The 21,900-nt window shown below is 42.4% G+C and overlaps 1 protein-coding gene across 5 annotated transcripts in view; it reads right to left on the minus strand.

The window, feature by feature from the left end:
• LOC116677964 (sialoadhesin) overlaps positions 1 to 21,900 on the minus strand; it is a 54,986-nt gene that overhangs the window by 29,322 nt on the left and 3,764 nt on the right. For 3 of the 5 annotated variants that reach the window (XM_032508115.1, XM_032508119.1, XM_032508118.1), the window contains exons 3-4: positions 12,322 to 12,357; positions 11,463 to 11,723 (exon numbers count right to left, since the gene is read on the minus strand). In XM_032508115.1, the coding sequence (XP_032364006.1) occupies positions 11,463 to 11,723; positions 12,322 to 12,357 (297 nt within the window). Of the gene's footprint in view, positions 1 to 10,049; positions 10,269 to 10,339; positions 10,583 to 11,462; positions 11,724 to 12,321; positions 12,358 to 21,900 lie in introns of all 5 variants that reach the window. The other 2 variants (XM_032508117.1, XM_032508116.1) reach the window with 1 other exon arrangement.

The following is a 21,900-nucleotide window of genomic DNA, read 5'->3' on the forward strand; positions in this document are numbered from 1 at the left end:
ATAGATGGATAGATAGATAGATATTTATTGATCCCCAAAAAATGGGACTTACAGTGTTACAGCAGCACACAAAATATACATACATACAATATACATGAAATGATAATAATTATAATAACAGAATATAAAATAAAATATAAGAATGTAAGAACAAATATTTAAGTATATACAAGATGGGAAAAAACAAAAATGTGCAGCTGTTTAAATGAATGAATGAATAAGTCGTATCTTATCTTATTATCTTATCTTTTATAGCAGGGGTCTTCAGCGTTTTCCAGGCCAAGGACCCCCAAACTGATGGCGAGATGGAGCGGGGACCCCTAATATATATATTGTATAACATGGTGGTATATCAAACGGGTCCTATAGTGCCATGTGTAAATGTACCTTGTTATTGTGCATTCAATAATAAGATACTCAAATAATACAAGGTTCATATGTTCATGTTTTATTTTAAACATGTGCGAGGCCAGTGAGTAGGGGCGGCCATGCCACTGCCTTTTATAAACATAAATAACACACAATAAACTGATACCTGCCAAGATCAACAATGTCTGTCGATGGCATGTAATCATGCATAAAAGCTATTCAAATGGACATTTTTAAAACATTAATGTGAAAAGGAAAATAAGTGATGCTTGTTAGTTGTTAAAACTTTCGCGACCCCCGTGCAGTACTCCGCGGACACCCCTAGGGGTCGCGGACCCCCTGTTGAAGACCCCTGTTTTATATTCTGCAATAAAGATGGCAAAAAAATAAAAAATAAAATAAAAAAAGAAGCAGATCACGGATCATCTCCAGTGTGTTGTTGATTAAAATCAGCATCAGGTCTCCATGTAGAGCATTCTGAGATCTACTCTGTCATAACTAAAACAACTGGAGACTGGGGACCAGCTGATCTGGGGTCTGATTAGATTTTATTAAATCGGAATCACACCACGGTGTTTTTGTCACTTCCTGTCCAGCCTGATGGAGCTGGATCAGCTGGAAACTGTCCCACTTATTGTCCCCGCCCCCCCGCTGCTACCTGCTGCTACCTGCTCTCGGCCACTTTACAGGACGCGCAGTTCATCTCGCACGAGCCTCATGGTATGTCGTTAAACCGGAACACCGGAAACTTCTACACATTCACGGCCATCTTTATTCACAGACTTTTTTTGTGTGAAACTCAGTGATTCATTCCACATGAATCCGGTCCGGGGGTTCGTCGTACTGCTGTTGACAATTCCCTCGCGGGTTTCGGGGAGTTGTGTAATGGGGACAGGTGTCGTGCCAATGTACTTATCCCCGCCAGGATCTGGATCCCCTGGCCGCGGGAGCGCGCATGCACACAGAGCGGGATTCTGCTGTATGGAGTTAGATTCCTGCCAAAAGGTGTACACAAAAAAATGTGTTTCACACAAATAAAAGTTGTTTGTACATAAAAAAATGTGTTGCACCCAAAAAAAGTTGTTTTGCAAACTGTCTTCAAACGTTACACAACATAAAACTTGTTTTACAAACTGTCCCCAACGTTGCACTAAAATATCATTTAAATTGTCCCCGAGTACAAAACGGTCTCTGCTCGCTCAAAACAGCCTCTCCTCGAGTACGAAACAATTCCACACCCCTCTGTGGCAAATTTCTGCCAAAAGTCACATGATACATTAGGAGTAGTTCTGATTTGTGACAGCAGGGAGCGCTCTTTCACAGCTAACACCATGAGCACCACAGGGGGTTTCCAAACTTTCACGGTGAAATATTAATATGACCCTCTGGTTAGCTTCTCCCTTTATTGTGGTATTTAAATAGATAGAACCAGAGTGGATACCAAGATAAAGGCATGTTAACAGATCATAATTCGGGGTTTTATGTTGTTGTTTTTAACAAAAAATAACTGTCTATTGTATAGGCACTTGAAGCCTACAACAATATTTGATTTGAAAAGTAACATGGTCCCTTGCCGTGACATAGCGGTCTTTAACTGAAATTGTAAATGCTCTATCTGCATAGTTATGGCATAGTCAGATATTAATATTTCACCCGTGAAAGTTTGGAAACTCCCCTGTGGGGTGCTCATGGTGTTAGCTGTGAAATGCCGTCTGTCTTCTCAGCCAAACCGGGCGTTTCAATGTTTTGAGAGCGCCCCCTGCTGTCACAAAGTCAGAACTACCCCCAATGTATCATGTGACTTTTGGCAGAAATTTGCCACAGAGGGTGTGGAATTGTTTCGTACTCGAGGAGAGGCTGTTTTGAGCGAGCAGAGACCGTTTTGTACTCGGGGACAATTTATAAATGATATTTTGAGTGCAACGTTTGGGGACAGTTTGTAAAACAAGTTTTATGTGTGTGTAACGTTTGAAGACAGTTTGCAAAACACTTTTATTTGTGTGCAACACATTTTTTTATGTACAAACAACTTTTATTTGTGTGAAACACATTTTTTGTGTACAACCTTTTGGCAGGAATCTAACTCCATAGGATGTTGTCTCCGGTTGTAGAAAAAGACCGAAGAAGTTAGCTAGCAAGAGACGTGTGAAAGTAGCTTTGTAACTTGTAAGATGTCATGCCTGTCCGCTGTATTACAAGTTCAAAGGAACTGGGATGTTGTGGACATTAAGTCCTGAATGTGATGTTTTATTTAGCAGAGTCGCATTGTGTTGTCTATCCTAGCCAATGTTTCCTATGCGTCATGCCGAGGTGAGTAGCGATGCTTGGACCCAGATGCAGTTCAGTAGAGTAAGAATGTATTAATAACAAAATGTACAACAAAAAAGTGTCCAGAACGGCACACAGCAGAAGAACAGAGAACAAAACCGCAACAGAATGTAAAAACTCCAACAAGAGACAAAGACAAGACAGAGACTAAATACACAGGTAACGAGGCCTGACAAGGAACAGGTGACACAACAGGTGGAACACATCAGGGAGGGGCGGAACAATCAGAAAAGGTGGGAAACAAGCAAAGAAAGGAAGACAAGTCACCGAGGATGTAGCCCCAAAAAAGTGGATTTCAAAGTAAAACAGGAAGTTCATGAAAACAAACAGAAATGAAACCAACTAAAACAAAGAAAGAAATTTAATGCAAGGACAAAAAGTGGCATTATGTTTGCTAAGCAGATTTTCTATGATGCATTCTGATAAAATGCCCCCCCCCCCCCACACACACACACACACACACACCACACCCCCATGACTGATTATGGATACCCCCTGTGTTACCCCACTTAAATAAAATCCTGGAATCACCCCCGCATGAAAATAAAGGCAAAATAAATTAACAACACAACTGAATTGTCAGCATACTTACACATAATTCACCATATTCAAAATGACAGGAAATGACTTACAAATATGGCCACTGTGAGAAAATGGGTCCATATTTGTAAGATGTGTAAAAGACGTCTTGTATTTAGGACAACAGCAGGAGGGTGTTCAGATACGCGGAGGTAAAGTTGAATCCCTCTGACCCTGAAACATTTACATCCAGTCAAAATCACAATCTACAATCTGAATATTCACCTTCACATTTTAAAGAGCCAGAGGAAACATCCCCCCCGCTCTGCGGCCTGATAGCGTGCAGCTGTACGGTGTCTCTTCCTGACCACGTGTCAGCGGTTGAACAGAGACCAGCTGTCAGAGACGCAGGTACAACCCCCCCCGACCCCCTGTTCACTTCCTCCCACCCAAACCACTGTCAGTCACAGGGGAAAGAGGAGTGTTTTACTCAATGTGACTATGAAGTGAACAAAGTATAATCATCATTTCACAAACTGCCAGGATGGAGCAAACATCTCTACTGTGCCTGCTCCGTAAGTAAATTCTTGGTGGGTTTCTGTCTGGGCTGAATTTTATAATACTTGTTTATCACAGGGGGTTACGTTGCAATAAGAACCCGTGATGGGCGAAATCCGTGAAGTAGTGACCTTAATTTTTTTTACAATTATGATACGATGAAATACTCCGTAATACATTGAAACCAAAGAAAAACACCTTTCTACAGGCCCGAGCATTTGTTCAACAAATGAAAGTACTGTATGAACGTTTTTTTTACAAATAACTACTGTAAAATAATAATTGTAATCATCAATACGAACTGAAGGCTTCAAATGTCGGAGATTTACGAGAGAAGAACATCGTTATCGGTAGTTGTTTTCGCTCTTTTTTCTTCTGGGCAGAAATCCGTGAAGCAGCGAGACCGTGAAAGGTGAACCACGATATAGCGAGGGCTCACTGTATAGGATACTGTCATCTTATCAACTTTGCAGTTTGTCTTTTATTTCACTTTCATGCCTGTATGTTGAAGTTTCTGAACACAGAACATTCTTCCCTGAACACAACATGGCATTAAAGACCATCTGATAATGTTCTAGCAGCATTTGTTCATGACATTTCTAAAGCTAAGGACCTTGTGTTCCAAAGAATCCAACAAAAAAACAATTTTGACTCTTTCAAATCCAACCAGGGCCTGAAGTTAAATATTTTGACCCCTAGCCACTGTGGCAGGCTGGGCTGTCAAGTTGTTAAAGAAACATGACTGTTCTAATTTTAAATTTGTAGTCCCAATTCCAAAAGTTAACTTGGTATTAAACCGTCTTCTTTCACTGTTCTTTGGATCATTTGCTGCTTGCTTGTTTCAGCCACCCACTTGACCGCCACATTTTTTAAATCTCAAATCCAAGGAAATGGCGAACTTGTTGAAATGAGGCAAAAGAACAACTAATGGTAGATTGACAGTTTCACCCGGCATTGGTCAAATTCACCCACATTTGCATTTGCATGCTGGGTGTTAATTGCAGGCCTTGGTCCTAACACTCATTACAAAAATAACAAGTTTTATACAGCTATGTATGTTCCTTAAAGACAGCATGTCTCTGTGCGTCACACCATTAAGTACATAAACACTGCAGTCAAACTTTGTACTCCAGATACATACCAGTGCTGGGCCATGGGTGGGCTACGTGAGGGCGCCCCAATCTTGGGGTCAGGACCCACCTGAAGAGGTCCCAAGCTCAATCTGAGGGGTCATGAGACAATTAATAGGATAGGAGATCAGACTTTTTGGTTATTACCCACAGACATATGCAGCCAGTTGCAAGTAGACAATGAGGTCACGAGCCTTTGGTGACCCTCAGCTCTAAATAGTGCGCACAAACACAAAGAAGATTTACTGCAGGAGCGCTCGCTGACACAATACTCCAAAGTATTCTGCATGTCAATCGTTGTGAGAACTTGTAGGAAATAATAAATAAATATTTTCTATAAACTGGGATTACTTTGTTCATGGAATTTTGCCATTTTGTAAAGATGAATAGTTGCTTTCCTCTGACGTCTACTTGCATGTGAACCACAAACCAACCCTGAGTTTCATTTCTCTTCAGTTCTGACGTCCACAACCACAACCAACACAGGTTAGTGCACTCCTTCTATCGCAGTCTGAAACATGACTGACTCCTCCTGGGAAGTTTTGTCTTCACCATGAACACACACACAGTCCCACACACAGCATCCTGCTGCCACAACTCTTCCATTGGGGTCCAGCATTTGTTTAGTCCAATATGCAAAACAAAAACTAATCAAAAAGCATCCCCTGTCACAAATTGTAGTTTGCATTCATCTTTACAGTCTTAATCCCAAAGACTAAGGTGTGGGGGTCTTACACTTTATAGTCTAAGATGTATTGAGCAGATTCTTGCAAACAGCAGCCGGTGGTTTAAGAAACATTTCCTTGCAGACTGTACAGACATAACCATGAAGTCTGGAAGGGGCCCATATGCACAAAGTTACCACACCAAACAAGGTTTTGGATCCAGCAGATTTCTGTAGAATAAGACACCCTCTGTCCTCAAAGGTTCAATCCAGAAAAGAAGACGACCCCCCCAAAAAACTTGAATGGTTATTTAGTTTAACTGAAATATTTTAAACTTCCCCCCCTCCAGTGTCTCTGACTGTGAGTCCTAACAGCTCTCAGATATTTGAAGATAAATCTGTCTCTTGAGCTGTGAGGAGGACGACAGCTCTGCTGGATGGACTCTTGAGGAGGAACCGACGGACGAAGAGTGACTCAGTGTGGGGGGGCTGGGGAAGACCTGCTGGTTCCTCCTGTACCATCGTCTCACAGTTCCATGGGACAGTGGGGTGTACTGGTGTGAGTCCAGAGAGGGAGCAACCAGTACCAGCATCAACATCACTGTCCATGGTAAGACCAGACTGGGGGGTCAGGATTGATGAAGCTGTGTGTGAATGGATGACATGCTGTAGTCTGTCTCTGTGTTGAGGTGGACCAGTGATCTGCAGGAGTCCTGTCCTCCCTGTGACGGAGGGACAAGACCTCACTCTGCACTGTAGGACAGAGACGTCCTCCAACCTCCAGCGTCTTTCTATAAAGATGGCTCCTTCATCAGGACTGGCCTGCAGGTCACATGACCATCCCCCATGTCTCCAGGTCTGATGAAGGCCTCTACAGGTGCAGCATCAGCAGTGTTGGAGAGTTCCCCCCCCCAGCCGGGTCTCTGTTCAGGTGAGGACGTTACCTTTGATTTCAGGATTTCATTCATCCAGATATTCACCTGACTCTGATCTCTCTACAGGGAAAGCTACGACAAGAGCCCGCCTCCAAGCCCACCGCCGCTGATCCCGCCTCAACGATGGCTCCGTACCTGAGACAACCTCAGACCTCCTCCACCTTGTGTTGAGAATGGTGTGCCACCTGGTGTGTTCTGTCCGTACTGCATCTCCACCTTCATCATGGTGTCTTTATGTCGAGGCAGGACCAAAGGTAACTCATCATTAAAAAATACAGGCTGTTCTCATGAACCATTCATACATGTAGCTATGAAAGTAAAGCACTGTAATCTGTTTGTATTCCACGTATGTATAGTGTTGCGTGACCACAGTACTTGCTGTGTAAGAGCACTCAGGTCTCTGTAGGGAGGAGGTCTGGATGAATGGCTTGGTCATAAAACACATGGCAAACTTATTTTAACTTGGCGTTTTGGTGTCTAACTTAACGTCTTTGCAGCAAGAAGCTCACTTTTTGTCAACCATAACGGCCTCTGAAAGACTGCCCCCTCACGGTGCTCTGTAACCGGCTCACAGTCACCTTTTCTCGGCTAACTTTTAACTGTATAAGACCACTTAATTTCAACGTCATCCATTCATGAGAATGCTTTGCCACCCTGAATCTTTCACTGACTGTTGAATCAATCAATCACTCTTCCACTGTCTGGTGTTCATGTTTGACAGATGTATCGAACAGAATTTAGAGACAATTCATTTTTTCTAACTTGCTCTGACTGCAGAAAATGACCTGCCCGTCTCCGTGGTGACAGCCCCGCCCACCCAGGCTGAGGAGGGATTGGATGATGCCGTCATCACCACCACCACAGAGCATTACTTCTAGACTGCTCTGTAATGAAGATCAAATGTTTCCAACGTATTCAACATAGATCAGAAACATTGAGGGCCCCAGAACGCTTCCCTGTGGACCTCCACATGTTCTAGTTTTGACTTGAGCTCAGGATCTCTGACAGGATCACACACGTTACATCATCAGGAAGTTGATATGATTATGAATTTAACATTTAATATGAAATAATTGCTTTAAGTTTGAATTGTTCCATTTTAGCCAGATCCATCTCTGTAATCTTGAAGATTTTCAATAAAGTTTGTGTAGTTTTTTCCTGAAGTGTGTGCTGTTCTGGAGTCAGATTGATGTTGTGATGCTGGTTGTGTGTTTCCAGTCAGATAGAAAGTCCCCTGCTTGTTGTGGTGTAGTTGTGGCTCAGAGTGAGACGTCCTCTGTCTGTCTCTGTCTCTGTCTGTGAGTCGGTCGTGTGTGTTTCTACAGAAAACTACGTCACCACAATCACACATGAACCTCCACTCAGCCTCAGTCCTTAAATTTCTCACATTTCTGGTTGGTAACTATCCCTCAGTCACATTGTGGGGACTTAAACACCAAAAACACAGTCAAGTCTCACCAATGTCAAGTATTCAGGGTTCAAACGTGTGTTTTGGTGATGTCAGTGTTTGGATTTGGGATGTAGTTGTTATTTGGGAAACAGCATTTTGAATGTGAAGACATTTTAAACAATCCTCAGGACAAAGATTAGAAATGGGATTAGTTGAAGTGTTTTGGGTCTCTCAGTTCAGTCGGTGTCTTTAACACCAGCTCCCTATCACAGTCTTTAAAAAGCCTCAATAAAGTGTTGATTTTTAAGTTGGATGGGAAGACAACACAAGGGTTAAAAGTTCAAAAGTCACAGAAGTCATCAGATCCTGTTTTCATTCATTCTCATCACCTGGGAATTTGGAGCTAGAATTGTTTCTTTATTAAATGCAAGAACAAAAGGATCTGAGAAAAACAAAAGTTTTCATCCAAAAGCAAAAAACAAATCTCTCAAAATACTTTTTTTAAACTCTAAAATATATATTTTCTGCTCTCAGTTTGAAAAATAATTCTCTAAAAAAAAAATATCTTTTTCTTACACTTTTCTTTTTTCTTTTTTCTTAAATTTAGTTTTACAGTTATTTGGGGAATTTATGGTCAATAAACCTCATTTATAGGAAATTATACCAAATGTTTGAGTTAGAAAAGCAGAAATTAGGAATTATTGAGACTAAAATTAAAGGAATGGATGTTGATGATAATCACAGACTGGAATATGTCAACTTTTACTCAACACTATTTCAACAACAACATGAGAACAACATGAGGACAACACGAGGACAACATTTGGACAACATGAGGACAACATGGAGACAACATGAGGGCAACATGAGGACAACATAAGGGCAACATGAAAACAACATGAGGACAACATGAGGACAACATGAGGACAACATGAGGGCAACATGAAAACAACATGAGGACACCATGAGGACAACATGAGGACAACATGAGGACAACATGAGGACAACATGAAAACAACATGAGGACAACATGAGGACAACATGAGGACAACATGAGGACAACATGAGGACAACATTAAGACAACATGAGGACAACATGAGGGCAACATGAGGACAACATGAGGACAACATGAGGACAACATGGGGACAACATGAGGACAACATGAAGACAAAATGGGGACAACATGAGGACAACATGAAGACAACATGAGGACAACATGAGACAACATGAAGAAACATGAGGACAACATGAAGATAACATGAGGGCAACATGAGGACAACATGAGGACAACATGAGGACAATATGAAGACAACATGAGGGCAACATGAAGACAACAGGAGGACACCATGAGGACAACATTAGGACAACATGAAGACACCATGGGGGCAACATGAGGACAACATGAGGACAACATGAGGACAACATGAGGACAACATGAGGACACCATGGGGGCAACATGAGGGCAACAGAGGGCAACATGAGGGCAACATGAGGACAACATGAGGACAACATGAGGACAACATGAGGACAACATGACGACAACATGAAGGTTAAACACAAGCTGAGTGAAGTTTCAAGCGTGATTGTGGTGATGTAGTTTTCTGTAGAAACACACACGACAGAGACAGAGACAGAGACAGACAGAGGACGTCTCCCTCTGAGCCAACCAGGTGACTTTCTGTCTGACTGGAAACACACAGCCAGCATCACAACATCCCTCAACTCCAGAACACACACACTGCAGGAAAAACTACAAAAAACTTTATTTAAAAATCTCCAGGACGACAGAGAGCAGCGACGCAGCAACTCCAACTCCAACTCAACGAGGATTTTAGATATTTTAATATCTGTTATAAACCGTGATTATATTATATCAACTTCCTGGTGTAACGTCTGGGACCAGGTCAGAAGTGATGCTCTCTGGTGACAGCGGTGATGACATCATCGTAGTCCTCATCCAATCCCTCCTCAGCCTGGGTGGGCGGGGGTCGTCACACGTGGCGACAGGGGGCTCTTTCCTACAGTCGATAGATGATGATAGATAAATAGATATTTATTGATCCAAAATATTGGGAAATTAAAAGAAAATTCTGAAGCTGAAGACCTGTTAGAGACACCTGTCCACCATCAGCACCAGTCCAGGTGAGACACTTACCTGTGGTCCTGCATCGATACAGAGACACCATGATGAAGGTGGAGATGCAGTACGGACAGAACACCACCAGGTGGCACACCAGTCTCAACACAAGGGGGACGAGGTCTGAGGCCGGGGGTGGAGCTGCAGAGGTTGGAGGGTCTGAGGCCGGGGGGGGAGCTGCAGAGGTTTCAGGGGCCGGTGGTGAACTCGGAGGGGGGTTTGTGTTCTCTGGTCTCCCTGTAGAGAGAATCAGAGTCAGGTGAATATCTGGATGAATCAACTCCTGAAATCAAAGGTAACGTCCTCACCTGAGACAGAGACCCGGCTGGGGGGGGACTCTCCAACACCGCTGATGCTGCACCTGTAGAGGCCTTCATCAGACCTGGAGACATGGGGGATGGTCATGTGACCTGCAGGCCCAGTCCTGATGAAGGAGTCATCTTTATAGAAAGACGCTGGGAGGTTGGAGGACGTCTTTGTCCTACAGTGCAGAGTGAAGTCTTGTCCCTCCGTCACAGGGAGGACAGGACTCTGCAGGATCACTGGTCCACCTCAACACAGAGACAGACTACAGCATGTCATCCATTCACACACAGCTTCATCAATCCTGATAGGTGGAATATTTAAGCATGGAAGTTTTCAACTGTATTCCATTTATTCTAAGGATCTTCCACACAAGGTTTAGTTTGAGGTAACACATTTTTTCAGATATCTCCCAGATATCCTCCAGATTTCTCCCAGATATCACCAGATATCCCCCAGATATCATCCAGATATCATCAAGATATCCCCCAGATATCATCCAGATATCATCAAGATATCTCCCAGATATCATCCAGATATCATCCAGATATCATCAAGATATCTCCCAGATATCATCCAGATATCATCCAGATATCATCCAGATATCTCCCAGATATATCCCAGATATCACCCAGATATCACCCAGATATCACCCAGATATCATCAAGATATCTCCCAGATATCACCCAGATATCACCCAGATATCATCCAGATATCTCCCAGATATCACCCAGATATCACCCAGATATCATCTAGATATCTCCCAGATATCTCCCAGATTTCATCCAGATATCTCCTAGATGTCTCCCAGATATCATCTAGACATCTCCCAGATATCATCCAGATATCATCCAGATATCATCCAGATATCTCCCAGATATCTCCTAGATATCTCCCAGATATCGTCCAGATATCTCCTAGATATCTCCCAGATATCTCCCAGATATCTCCTAGATATCTCCCAGATATCGTCCAGATATCTCCTAGATATCTCCTAGATATCTCCCAGATATCTCCCAGATATCTCCCAGATATTTCCACATATCACCCAGAAATCACCCCTATATCATCCAGATATCACCCAGATGTCTCCCAGATATCAATCCTGACCCCCCAGTCTGGTCTTACCAGTGACAGTGATGTTGATGCTGGTACTGGTTGCTCCCTCTCTGGACTCACACCAGTACACCCCACTGTCCAAAGGAACCATGTAGCTGATGGTACAGGAGGAACCAGCAGGTCTTCCCCAGACCCCTCCACACGTAGATGTTTCTTCTTCACTCGTGTTCCTCCTCAGAGTCCATCCAGCAGAGCTGTCCTCCTCACAGCTCAGAGAGACATCCGTCCAGCTGAAGAACTGAGATCTGCTGGGACTCACAGTGAGAGAGGCTGGAGGGAGGGGGGGGGGTGGTTAAAAGACAGCCGTGACAGCGTGTGGTATGTTTGAGTGTCGCCATGGAAACATGTGGTCGTGGTGACGTCCACTTTCGCATGAACTACCACAGAAGCACTTATGAGTATTTTGCAAGCTGTTTATCTGTGTGTGTGTGTGTTTGTGTGTGTGTGTGTGGTGTGAGAGGAGAGAGAGAGAGTTATGGATTTAATTTTGTTATTATTTTACCATCCTGTTATGATGTATGTTGTGTGTGTGATGTCTGTGATTTCCCCTTGAGGATCACAGTATATATATATATATATATATATATATATACATATATATATATATATATATATATATAATATATATAATAGAGAGAGAGAGAGAGAGAGAGAGAGAGATGTATTTATATATGTATCTATATATCTACCATGTCATAGTAGACATACAATACAAAAATGTAAAGAAAAATTACAATTTTTAAAATAATATGAACTGATTTTGAATTGGTAGAACTTGAATACGAATCGATATTTTATGGCACACCGCTACGAATCCCATTTACAACCTGTTGTCCAGACTGTCCTGTGGAGGAAGAGGAGCACTGACCTGGGGGGGGGGTGCAGCTCAGCGGTGACGTCAGAACTGAAGAGAAATGAAACTCAGGTCGGTTAACTAGACATCACAGAGAGTCATTAAAGGCATCACACTCATGTTGAAGAAGAAGAAGAAGAAGTAGAAGAAGAAGAAGAAGAAGAAGAAGAAGAAGAAGAAGAAGGGTCTCTTTACATCTCAACACGTTCAACATGTTTGTGTTTTATCAGTTATATTTTCTTCTGTCTGCTCAGTGGGAGTCAGACGCACCTTCGCTCTGTTTCTGCCAAAATGTTGAAGAAGATAGCTTAAAAAATGTCACCATCCCATTAACAAAGTCCTCCCAGGTAATAGGACATCATATTTTCATATTAACATGAAGACAATATGGGGACAACATGAGAACAACTTGAGGACAACATGAGGACAATATGGGGACAACATGAGAACAACTTGAGGACAACATGAGAACAACAGGAGGACAACAGGAGGGCAACATGAAGACAACATGAGGACAAAAGGAGGTCAACATGAGGACATCATGAGGACAACATGGAGACAACATGAAGACAACATGAGGACAACATGAAGACAATATGGGGACAACATGAGGACAACATTAAGACAATATGAGGGCAACATGGGGACAACATGAGGACAACATGAAGGCAACATGGGGACAACATGCAGACAACATGGAGACAATATGGGGACAACATGAGGACAACATGAAGACAATATGGGGGCAACATGAGGACAACATGAAGACAATATGGGGGCAACATGAAGACAATATGGGGCAACATGAGGACAACATGAAGACAATATGGGGGCAACATGAAGACAATATGGGGGCAACATGAGGACAACATGAAGACAATATGGGGGCAACATGAGGACAACATGAAGACAATATGGGGGCAACATGAGGGTTAAATTAGTCAAATTCCCCTTTGAGAAGTAATAAACTTTTAAAGACATTTAAAATTATTTTAGGACATCATTGTCTCTAAGTGACATTCAGCACTGTGACACACAGGCATGAAAGTGATAACTAACTAATTAACTAACTAATTAACTAACTAATTAACTAACTAAATAACTAACTAACTAACTAAATAACTAACTAAATGAATGACCACACTCGAGTGATGATTGCTGATTGTAGCCCAGACCCAAACACACCGAGACTTTACTCACAGAGCAGCCACAGCAGAGACGTGTCCTCCATCCTGACACTATGTGAAGTGAGACTTGTTGCAATGTGGCATCAAGGACGCCTCCCCCCCCCCCCCCCCCCCCAGCCCAGTTTTGTGGTTTCCTCTCTACACACTATGACACTATGAGGAGTGATAAGTTCTCTTTTTAAACAGTATTCATATTTATTTTATGACTTTTTGACAAAACTGTGACCATGAAAGTCCGCTGTCCTGCGTGTGGTAGTGTGTTGAGGTGCTGTAAAGCAGATAATTCATTTTTAAAAAGAGGCTCGGAATCATAACCAGGAAGTGAAGAGACAATGAACATTTTGACCTATCAGATGTATGTTCCTGCACATGGCAGTGGTTTGGTGGGAGGAAGTGACAGGGGGAGTGGGGTGGGGGGGGGTGGGGGGGGGTTGTACCTGCGTCTCTGACAGCTGGTCTCTGTTCAACCGCTGCCATGTGGCCAGGAAGAGACACCGTACAACTGCACGCTATCAGGCCGCAGAGCAGGGGGGGATGTTTCATCTGGCTCTTTAAAATGGGCCTCCTAGAGACACGTTGCAGCACATGGACGTAACATTAGACTTTCACTTCAGATTTCCAAAGTTAAAGTTTGGTTATATCCAGATTTTGACTGAATGTTAACATGTTCAGAGCGGCTGTCGCCCTGGACATGCAAACGGGTCCCCAGCAAAAAGGGGAATGCGTATTTCCACTAGATTTCCATCCGTTGTTAAATCACTAAGACGACTCAACATGAGACTCTGATCCAAGTCTCACCAGGGTCTCTACACATGGACTCGGCATCATGCCGAGTCCATGTGTAGAGACCCTGGTGATGCCGAGTCCATGTATAGAGACCCTGGTGATGTTGAGTCCATGTATAGAGACCCTGGTGATGTTGAGTCCATGTATAGAGACCCTGGTGATGTTGAGTCCATGTATAGAGACCCTGGTGATGTTGAGTCCATGTATAGAGACCCTGGTGATGTTGAGTCCATGTATAGAGACCCTGGTGATGCTGAGTCCATGTATAGAGACCCTGGTGATGTTGAGTCCATGCGTAGAGACCCTGGTGATGTTGAGTCCATGTATAGAGACCCTGGTGATGTTGAGTCCATGTATAGAGACCCTGGTGATGCTGAGTCCATGTATAGAGACCCTGGTGATGTTGAGTCCATGTATAGAGACCCTGGTGATGTTGAGTCCATGCGTAGAGACCCTGGTGATGTTGAGTCCATGCGTAGAGACCCTGGTGATGTTGAGTCCATGCGTAGAGACCCTGGTGATGCTTGGAGCAGACTATCATGTTGTGTCGAGCCTTCTTAGTGACTTTAATATGTTCCTTTTGATGCTATCAATGTAGCGCCCCTAGCTCTCCCATTCAAAAGGCCATGTGACCGAAAACAATAATGCATTAAATCTTAAAAGTGGCGTTTCCGTCCTAATTATGCATTTAAATGAAAGTAACTCTTAAAGTAACATGTATGTTGATGTATGTTGATGTATGTTGAATGTGTGATTTGATTTGATATGTATGTTTTGTTCATTGATATCACAAGAACATACCTGAAAGCTAAATATCTCGTCAGATTGGGGCTCCGGGGGTCCTTGATGTGGTAAAACCTTTGGGAACTACATGTTGTTTGACACAAAGAGTAAATTTGAGAAAACATTTGGGCTGATCCAGATGACTGTAAGACACAAACATATGCCATGAACTACTACAAAGAACTGCTACAAACTACTATTTTTTCTATTTTTGTTATCTCCACTAACCCCAACCGGCCCGTCAGACACCGCCTACCAAGAGCCTGGGCCTGGGTCTGGGCCTGGGTCTGGGTCTGGGCCTGGGTCTGGGTCTGGGCCTGGGTCTGGGTCTGGGCCTGGGTCTGGGCCTGGGTCTGGGTCTGGGTCTCTCCCAGGTTTCTGCCTAAAAGGAAGTTTTTCCTCTCCACTGTGGCCCTGTTGCTGCTCTGGAGGAAACTACTAGACCTGTTGGGTCCTTGTAAATTCTGGAGTGTGGTCTAGACCTGCTCTATCTGGTCTAGACCTGCTCTATCTGGTCTAGACCTGGTCTATCTGTAAAGGGTCTCCAGATAACTCTTGTTATGAATTGATAATATAAATAAAATTGAATTGAATTGAATTAAATGTCCAATCTTTCATTTCTGGCACTGACAATGGAAAAAAATGACTAGCAATGCCCAAAAATATGTACCCCCCCCCCCCCGCCCCATCTAATGGTGCTTTAATTTTAGTTGTGTTTCTAACTGATTTTCCTTGATTTTCCATCTGCAATGGAATTGTTTGGCAGTAAAGCAACTTAGAAATGAATTTGAGTTCAACATGTGCAGCTGTATCCACTCAGGGCGCTTTCCCAACAACACAGTTGCGGTTTGTCCCAGTCAACTTGAACGCACCGCGACAGGTAAACCGGCATAAACCGGCGAACTTGTTTCCGGTATTTTATTAATTCGTTGATTCGGCCATGGTTCCTCTCGCGCTGCTCTTCGGGGTTTTGGTGTCAGTCCCTGTTGTGGGTTTCTCTGGCGGTGAGTGGTTTCTGTTTTTCTAATAATTAATCACCTGTGTTTTTGGTTTAACGAGCAAGTCTGTTAACGTCTCGTGTCACGCTCGCTGGACACCCAGGGGACAGGTGTCCCCGCCGGGACATGTAGGCCCTGGCCGCGGGGGCGCGCATACACGCACGCAGAGCGGAGATTGTGCTGCTCTGATTTTACCTCTTAAATGGATCAAATAGCGACGTGAAAGACTCGGCAGGGTTCCCATAGTAACATGGTCTCAGTTAACTACATAAATACGTGTATTTGTGTAGATAATTACGTGTATTTGTGTAGATAAATATGTGTATTTGTGTAGATAAATACGTGTATTTGTGTAGATAAATACGTGTATTTGTGTAGATAAATACGTGTATTTGTGTAGATAAATACGTGTATTTGTGTAGATAAATACGTGTATTTGTGTAGATAAATACGTGTATTTGTGTAGATAAATACGTGTATTTGGCGACGTGTGAATTGTTTCTAGCGTCGTTTAATGTCGTGGATTAATCGGGCCGACTGATAGGCCCATATACCCCCCCCCCCCCCGGTCCTCTAACGTGATTTCTGTTGTAATATGAATTTTCAGGTAACCACTTTTTACACCTGTCTACCATATGAGTTACATAGGGGTACCCAAACTATCAGGCTGTTTTTCACCTGACATCCCCCAGCATGCACCGTGTCTGTCCTGTCATCAGGTGTGTCGGTGTGTTTTTGGTGTGTTTTTTTATCCCCAAGAACAAGTACTTTTAAAGTATAATTATACAAAGTGTAATAATAATGAACAACATCACCTAAAACAAGGATAAAAAACTCCTGTTGAGGACCTCAATAATGCAACTACAGAGCATGATAAGACGGCGGAGCGTTACTCTGTGACGTAGATGTGACGTGAGCAACGTGTCTGGAAGTTGTAGTTCTGAATCCCATTTCTCCATCTTACCCCTTACCAGCTATTTCAGCTAGTATTTGATGAGTGTAGTCAGTACTTTCAGCTAGTATTTGATGAGTGTAGTCAGTACTTTCAGCTAGTATTTCGTGAGTGTAGTCAGTACTTTCAGCTAGTATTTCGTGAGTGTAGTCAGTACTTTCAGCTAGTATTTCATGAGGGTATTCAGTACTTTCAGCTAGTATTTCGTGAGTGTAGTCAGTACTTTCAGCTAGTATTTCGTGAGTGTAGTCAGTACTTTCAGCTAGTATTTCGTGAGTTTAGTCAGTACTTTCAGCTAGTATTTCATGAGGCTAGTCAGTACTTTCAGCTAGTATTTCATGAGGGTAGTCAGTACTTTCAGCTAGTATTTGATGAGTGTAGTCAGTACTTTCAGCTAGTATTTCGTGAGTGTAGTCAGTACTTTCAGCTAGTATTTCGTGAGTGTAGTCAGTACTTTCAGCTAGTATTTCGTGAGTGTAGTCAGTACTTTCAGCTAGTATTTCATGAGGGTATTCAGTACTTTCAGCTAGTATTTCGTGAGTGTAGTCAGTACTTTCAGCTAGTATTTCGTGAGTGTAGTCAGTACTTTCAGCTAGTATTTCGTGAGTTTAGTCAGTACTTTCAGCTAGTATTTCATGAGGCTAGTCAGTACTTTCAGCTAGTATTTCATGAGGGTAGTCAGTACTTTCAGCTATTATTTCATGAGGGTAGTCAGTACTTTCAGCTAGTATTTGATGAGTGTAGTCAGTACTTTCAGCTAGTATTTGATGAGTGTAATCAGTACTTTCAGCTAGTATTTGATGAGTGTAGTCAGTACTTTCAGCTAGTATTTGATGAGTGTAGTCAGTACTTTCAGCTAGTATTTGATGAGTGTAGTCAGTACTTTCAGCTAGTATTTGATGAGGGTAGTCAGTACTTTCAGCTAGTATTTCATGAGTGTAGTCAGTACTTTCAGCTAGTATTTGATGAGTGTAGTCAGTACTTTCAGCTAGTATTTGATGAGTGTAGTCAGTACTTTCAGCTAGTATTTCGTGAGTGTAGTCAGTACTTTTAGCTAGTATTTCGTGAGTTTAGTCAGTACTTTCAATTAGTATTTCATGAGGGTAGTCAGTACTTTCAGCTAGTATTTCATGAGGGTAGTCAGTACTTTCAATTAGTATTTCATGAGGGTAGTCAGTACTTTCAGCTAGTATTTTTATGAGTGTAGTCAGTACTTTCAGCTAGTATTTCATGAGTGTAGTCAGTATGTGTGTGTAGTGATTACTAACAAAATAAACAGAGTGTAAATTGTAATTTCCCCACTAGGGATCTATTAACAGTATAAATTAAATAAATTAAATCATGGCTTGGTAACAAACTCTGCTTTCTGCTTCTTCTCATCCAGACCCACACAAGCTCACAGTGGAGACGGGAAAGGACGTCCGTCTTCCCTGTTGGTGTCCCAGAGACGCCGTCCTCTCAGGTATAGCGTTGAGCAGATCTGACCCGAAGACAGACAAATATGTCTTCTTCTTGAGAGAAAACCGCTCCTATGAGCAGTACCAGCTGCCCTCGTATCGCGGTCGGGTGGAGCTGAGAGACCCCGACATGAAGGACGGAGACATTTCTGTTGTCCTGAAGAACGTCAGCGACAACGACACGGGGACGTACCGGTGTGAAGTTATAATCAGCGGGACAACCGACCCACTAGTGACCAACATCACGCTGAACGTGACCCACTCAGGTGAGTGGGAGGGTCTGTTGTTTTCTTCTCTTCACCGGACAGCTAATAATAATAATAATAATAATAATAATATGTGGGGGTGAACGTGTAGGGTGCTGTCAAGGATGACACCCTGACTCTCAACCGTCTCACAACTCTTTCTGCTCTGCAGGTCACACAGGTGGAGACAAGGCTGGAGGAGACAAGGCTGGAGGAGACAAGGCTGGAGGAGACAAGGCTGGAGGAGACATCCATGCCATCCTGGGTCTTCCACCAGTTATTGTCGGGATTTGTATGGCTCTGTATTTTCTGTTCTGTCGCAAAAAGAGTTCGGAGACGCCTGTTGCTTCTGAAAATGCTGAAAATGATAAAAGAAATTTACTTATTCAAAATTCAACTCCCTTTATTGATCCCTCCAACGGGGACATTGACAGTGTTGCAACAGCAAGTGATAATAAACAAATTTATAATCGAAATAATCTAATAGATGAATATAAAAGTGAAGATTCATTTAAATGTTGCCTTCTACCCCCCAATGAAGTATCTATTAATCTCTCCCGTCTTACTGAGGAAGAGAACAGGAATTTGTGTGTGAGTTCAGACAAATAACAATTTCATTCATGAATGTAACTGTAATTGTTTTGATGAAGGATTATATTTGAGCCATATGTCAAAGTACTTCCTAATTTGACCATCCTGTTTTTATAATAAAGTCTGCTGGCTCTTTTATTTTTCATACCCAATCTGTGTTGTGTTCTTTTGCTAGTTAAATAACACACTCTGTGTGCGTGCACACTTTTTTATTTAACCAATGTTTTTTCAATACATTCTGTCTTTTAATGCATTTAAGCATTTTGAGTTAACGAGCGGAGCTTCATAAATTAGAGGCCGTCGCCATAAAACTCTGCAGCAAATCTTCAAAAAGTTTCTGAATCAGAAACTTAGGTTTCCTTCAACCAGATTAACACCGTGGCTGGTTCCCTACGACGCTCCTCACAAGGTAAACACCTGGTCAGTTCACTAGTTTCATTGAATTTGGGTTTTTATTTAATTTCATAGCATTTTAAGAACAAAAAAAAAGATTTAAGAACACTGAAAAAAGTGACAAATATAGGAAAAAAACGCAGAAGTACTCGACAAGGACATCGTAAAAAGTGACAACAAAAACATTTTTCAAAAACTTAAAACAAAGGAGTTTAGGAAAAGTGACAAAAGGGTCTTAAGGAGGTTTTAACTTCAGACGTTGACCCAGAAAAACTAAATGTATATCTATAAATGGGCGCCCGCTCAACCAGCTGGGCTCACCGGGCGCCCAGTTCAGTTCCATTTGAAGTATAGACCTTCATCACGGCGGACATGTTGGCATGACGTAGCACAGGTGTGTTGAACACTGTTAAGGACGGCTGCATTCCATTTAGGAGAGCTGGTGTTGAGCACGGTGACTCACTGGCACACACACTGGCTGGAACTGAGCCGTCGTTACGGGATCAACATCAGCTGTGCTTTTCCTCCCATGAGGTGTCAAAATGTCCGCTGTGATAAACACGAGGAGTCAAAATGTCCGCTGTGATAAACACGAGGAGTCAAAATGTCCGCTGTGATAAACACGAGGAGTCAAAATGTCCGCTGTGATAAACACGAGGAGTCAAAATGTCCGCCGTGATAAAGCTTCTTTTCAGCTTGGACTCTGAGCTGAGGAGGAGATGCAACAAGGATTGGTTTAGTTTACCGTTAAGAAACATTAGAAACTTGGGGGGGGTGATACAGCATAGTATTGCAATATTTTCAGTGGCGATACTGCATCAACACACAGACAAGTATGGATCCATTATCATATATCATATACAGAGGTGGGTAGTAACGAGTTACATTTACTCCGTTACATTTACTTGAGTAAGTTTTTGATAAAATTGTACTTCTAGGAGTAGTTTTAAATCACTATACTTTTACTTTTACTTGAGTAGATTAGTGAAGAAGAAACTGTACTCTTACTCCGATACATTAGGCTCCAATGAGCTCGTTACTCGTTACTACGCTTCATTGTTTTTACCCCCGCGTACGTCTCATTTTAACGTTTTATTTTGACAGAGAGAGAGAGTCTTCCACTGAAGGCTCTACCACGTGACTGTGCTTAACCAATCACACGTCGTTGTGCAGTCACGTGACCGTACTCGTTTCAGCAGCGGGACAGGTTAGCTTTACAGTCGTAGCAAAGCAAAGAAACAGCAGCTACGTTAGGCGGTGTGTTCAGGGTCTACCAAAACAAACGGACATGTCAGCGTTCAACAACTCAACATCTAACCTGAGGAAACGTAGCGGTGGTTGTAGTTTCTGCTGTGGAGAGGTGGATGTTTGTCTTTTAGGTTACATAAAGTATGTTTTACACATGCAGTATCCATCCTAATTTGATGTGACAAGTCTCTCAAGTAAGCTATTTTGTAATTAATACATTAATTTAAATTAATTTTATTGATTGGATGAACTATAATTTGCCTAAAGATGATTATTTTGTATTTTTGTCGGTCTGATTGATGCTTGTGTTGAGAAATAAATCAGACGTTACTCAACAGTTACTCACTACTTGAGTAGTTTTTTCATCAAGTACTTTTTTACTCTTACTCAAGTAATTATTTGGATGACTACTTTTACTTTTACTTGAGTCATATTATTCTGAAGTAACAGTAGTTTTACTTGAGTACAATTTTTGGATACTCTACCCACCTCTGATCATATATCATATATTATATATGTGTTGTCAGTTGGTCCCGTTCTGCAGCGATAACTTTGAAGATGAACAAACAGAAATGTTTCTGTTTAGATGAAACAGATGTTGAGAAGTTTCCTTTTGGGGACGTTGTTTAAAATTGGGAAAAAATAATAAAACAGTAAAATTGCAATATATCGCAGAATATTGCAATATGTTTAAAATCACAATTAAATTGTATCGTAGCATAAGTGTCGTGATGATATCGTATCGGGAGGCGTCTGCTGATCCCCCCCCTCGTTAGATACGATGCACTGAAGCAGTTTTTCAGATGAAAATGAACTGTGTTCACATGTCGACGGTGATGCGGCTCCATGGTTCTGTCTGACTGGACCGGTGGACCTGGTGGACCTGGTCTCTCTGCAGACGTCCTGGGGGTGGAAGCCTTTCCAGGGAATTGATCCTGTGGAGAACAGAGTGAA

This window comes from Etheostoma spectabile, unplaced genomic scaffold (genome assembly GCF_008692095.1).
Source record: "Etheostoma spectabile isolate EspeVRDwgs_2016 unplaced genomic scaffold, UIUC_Espe_1.0 scaffold00006261, whole genome shotgun sequence".
Classification (NCBI taxonomy): Eukaryota; Metazoa; Chordata; class Actinopteri; order Perciformes; family Percidae; genus Etheostoma; species Etheostoma spectabile.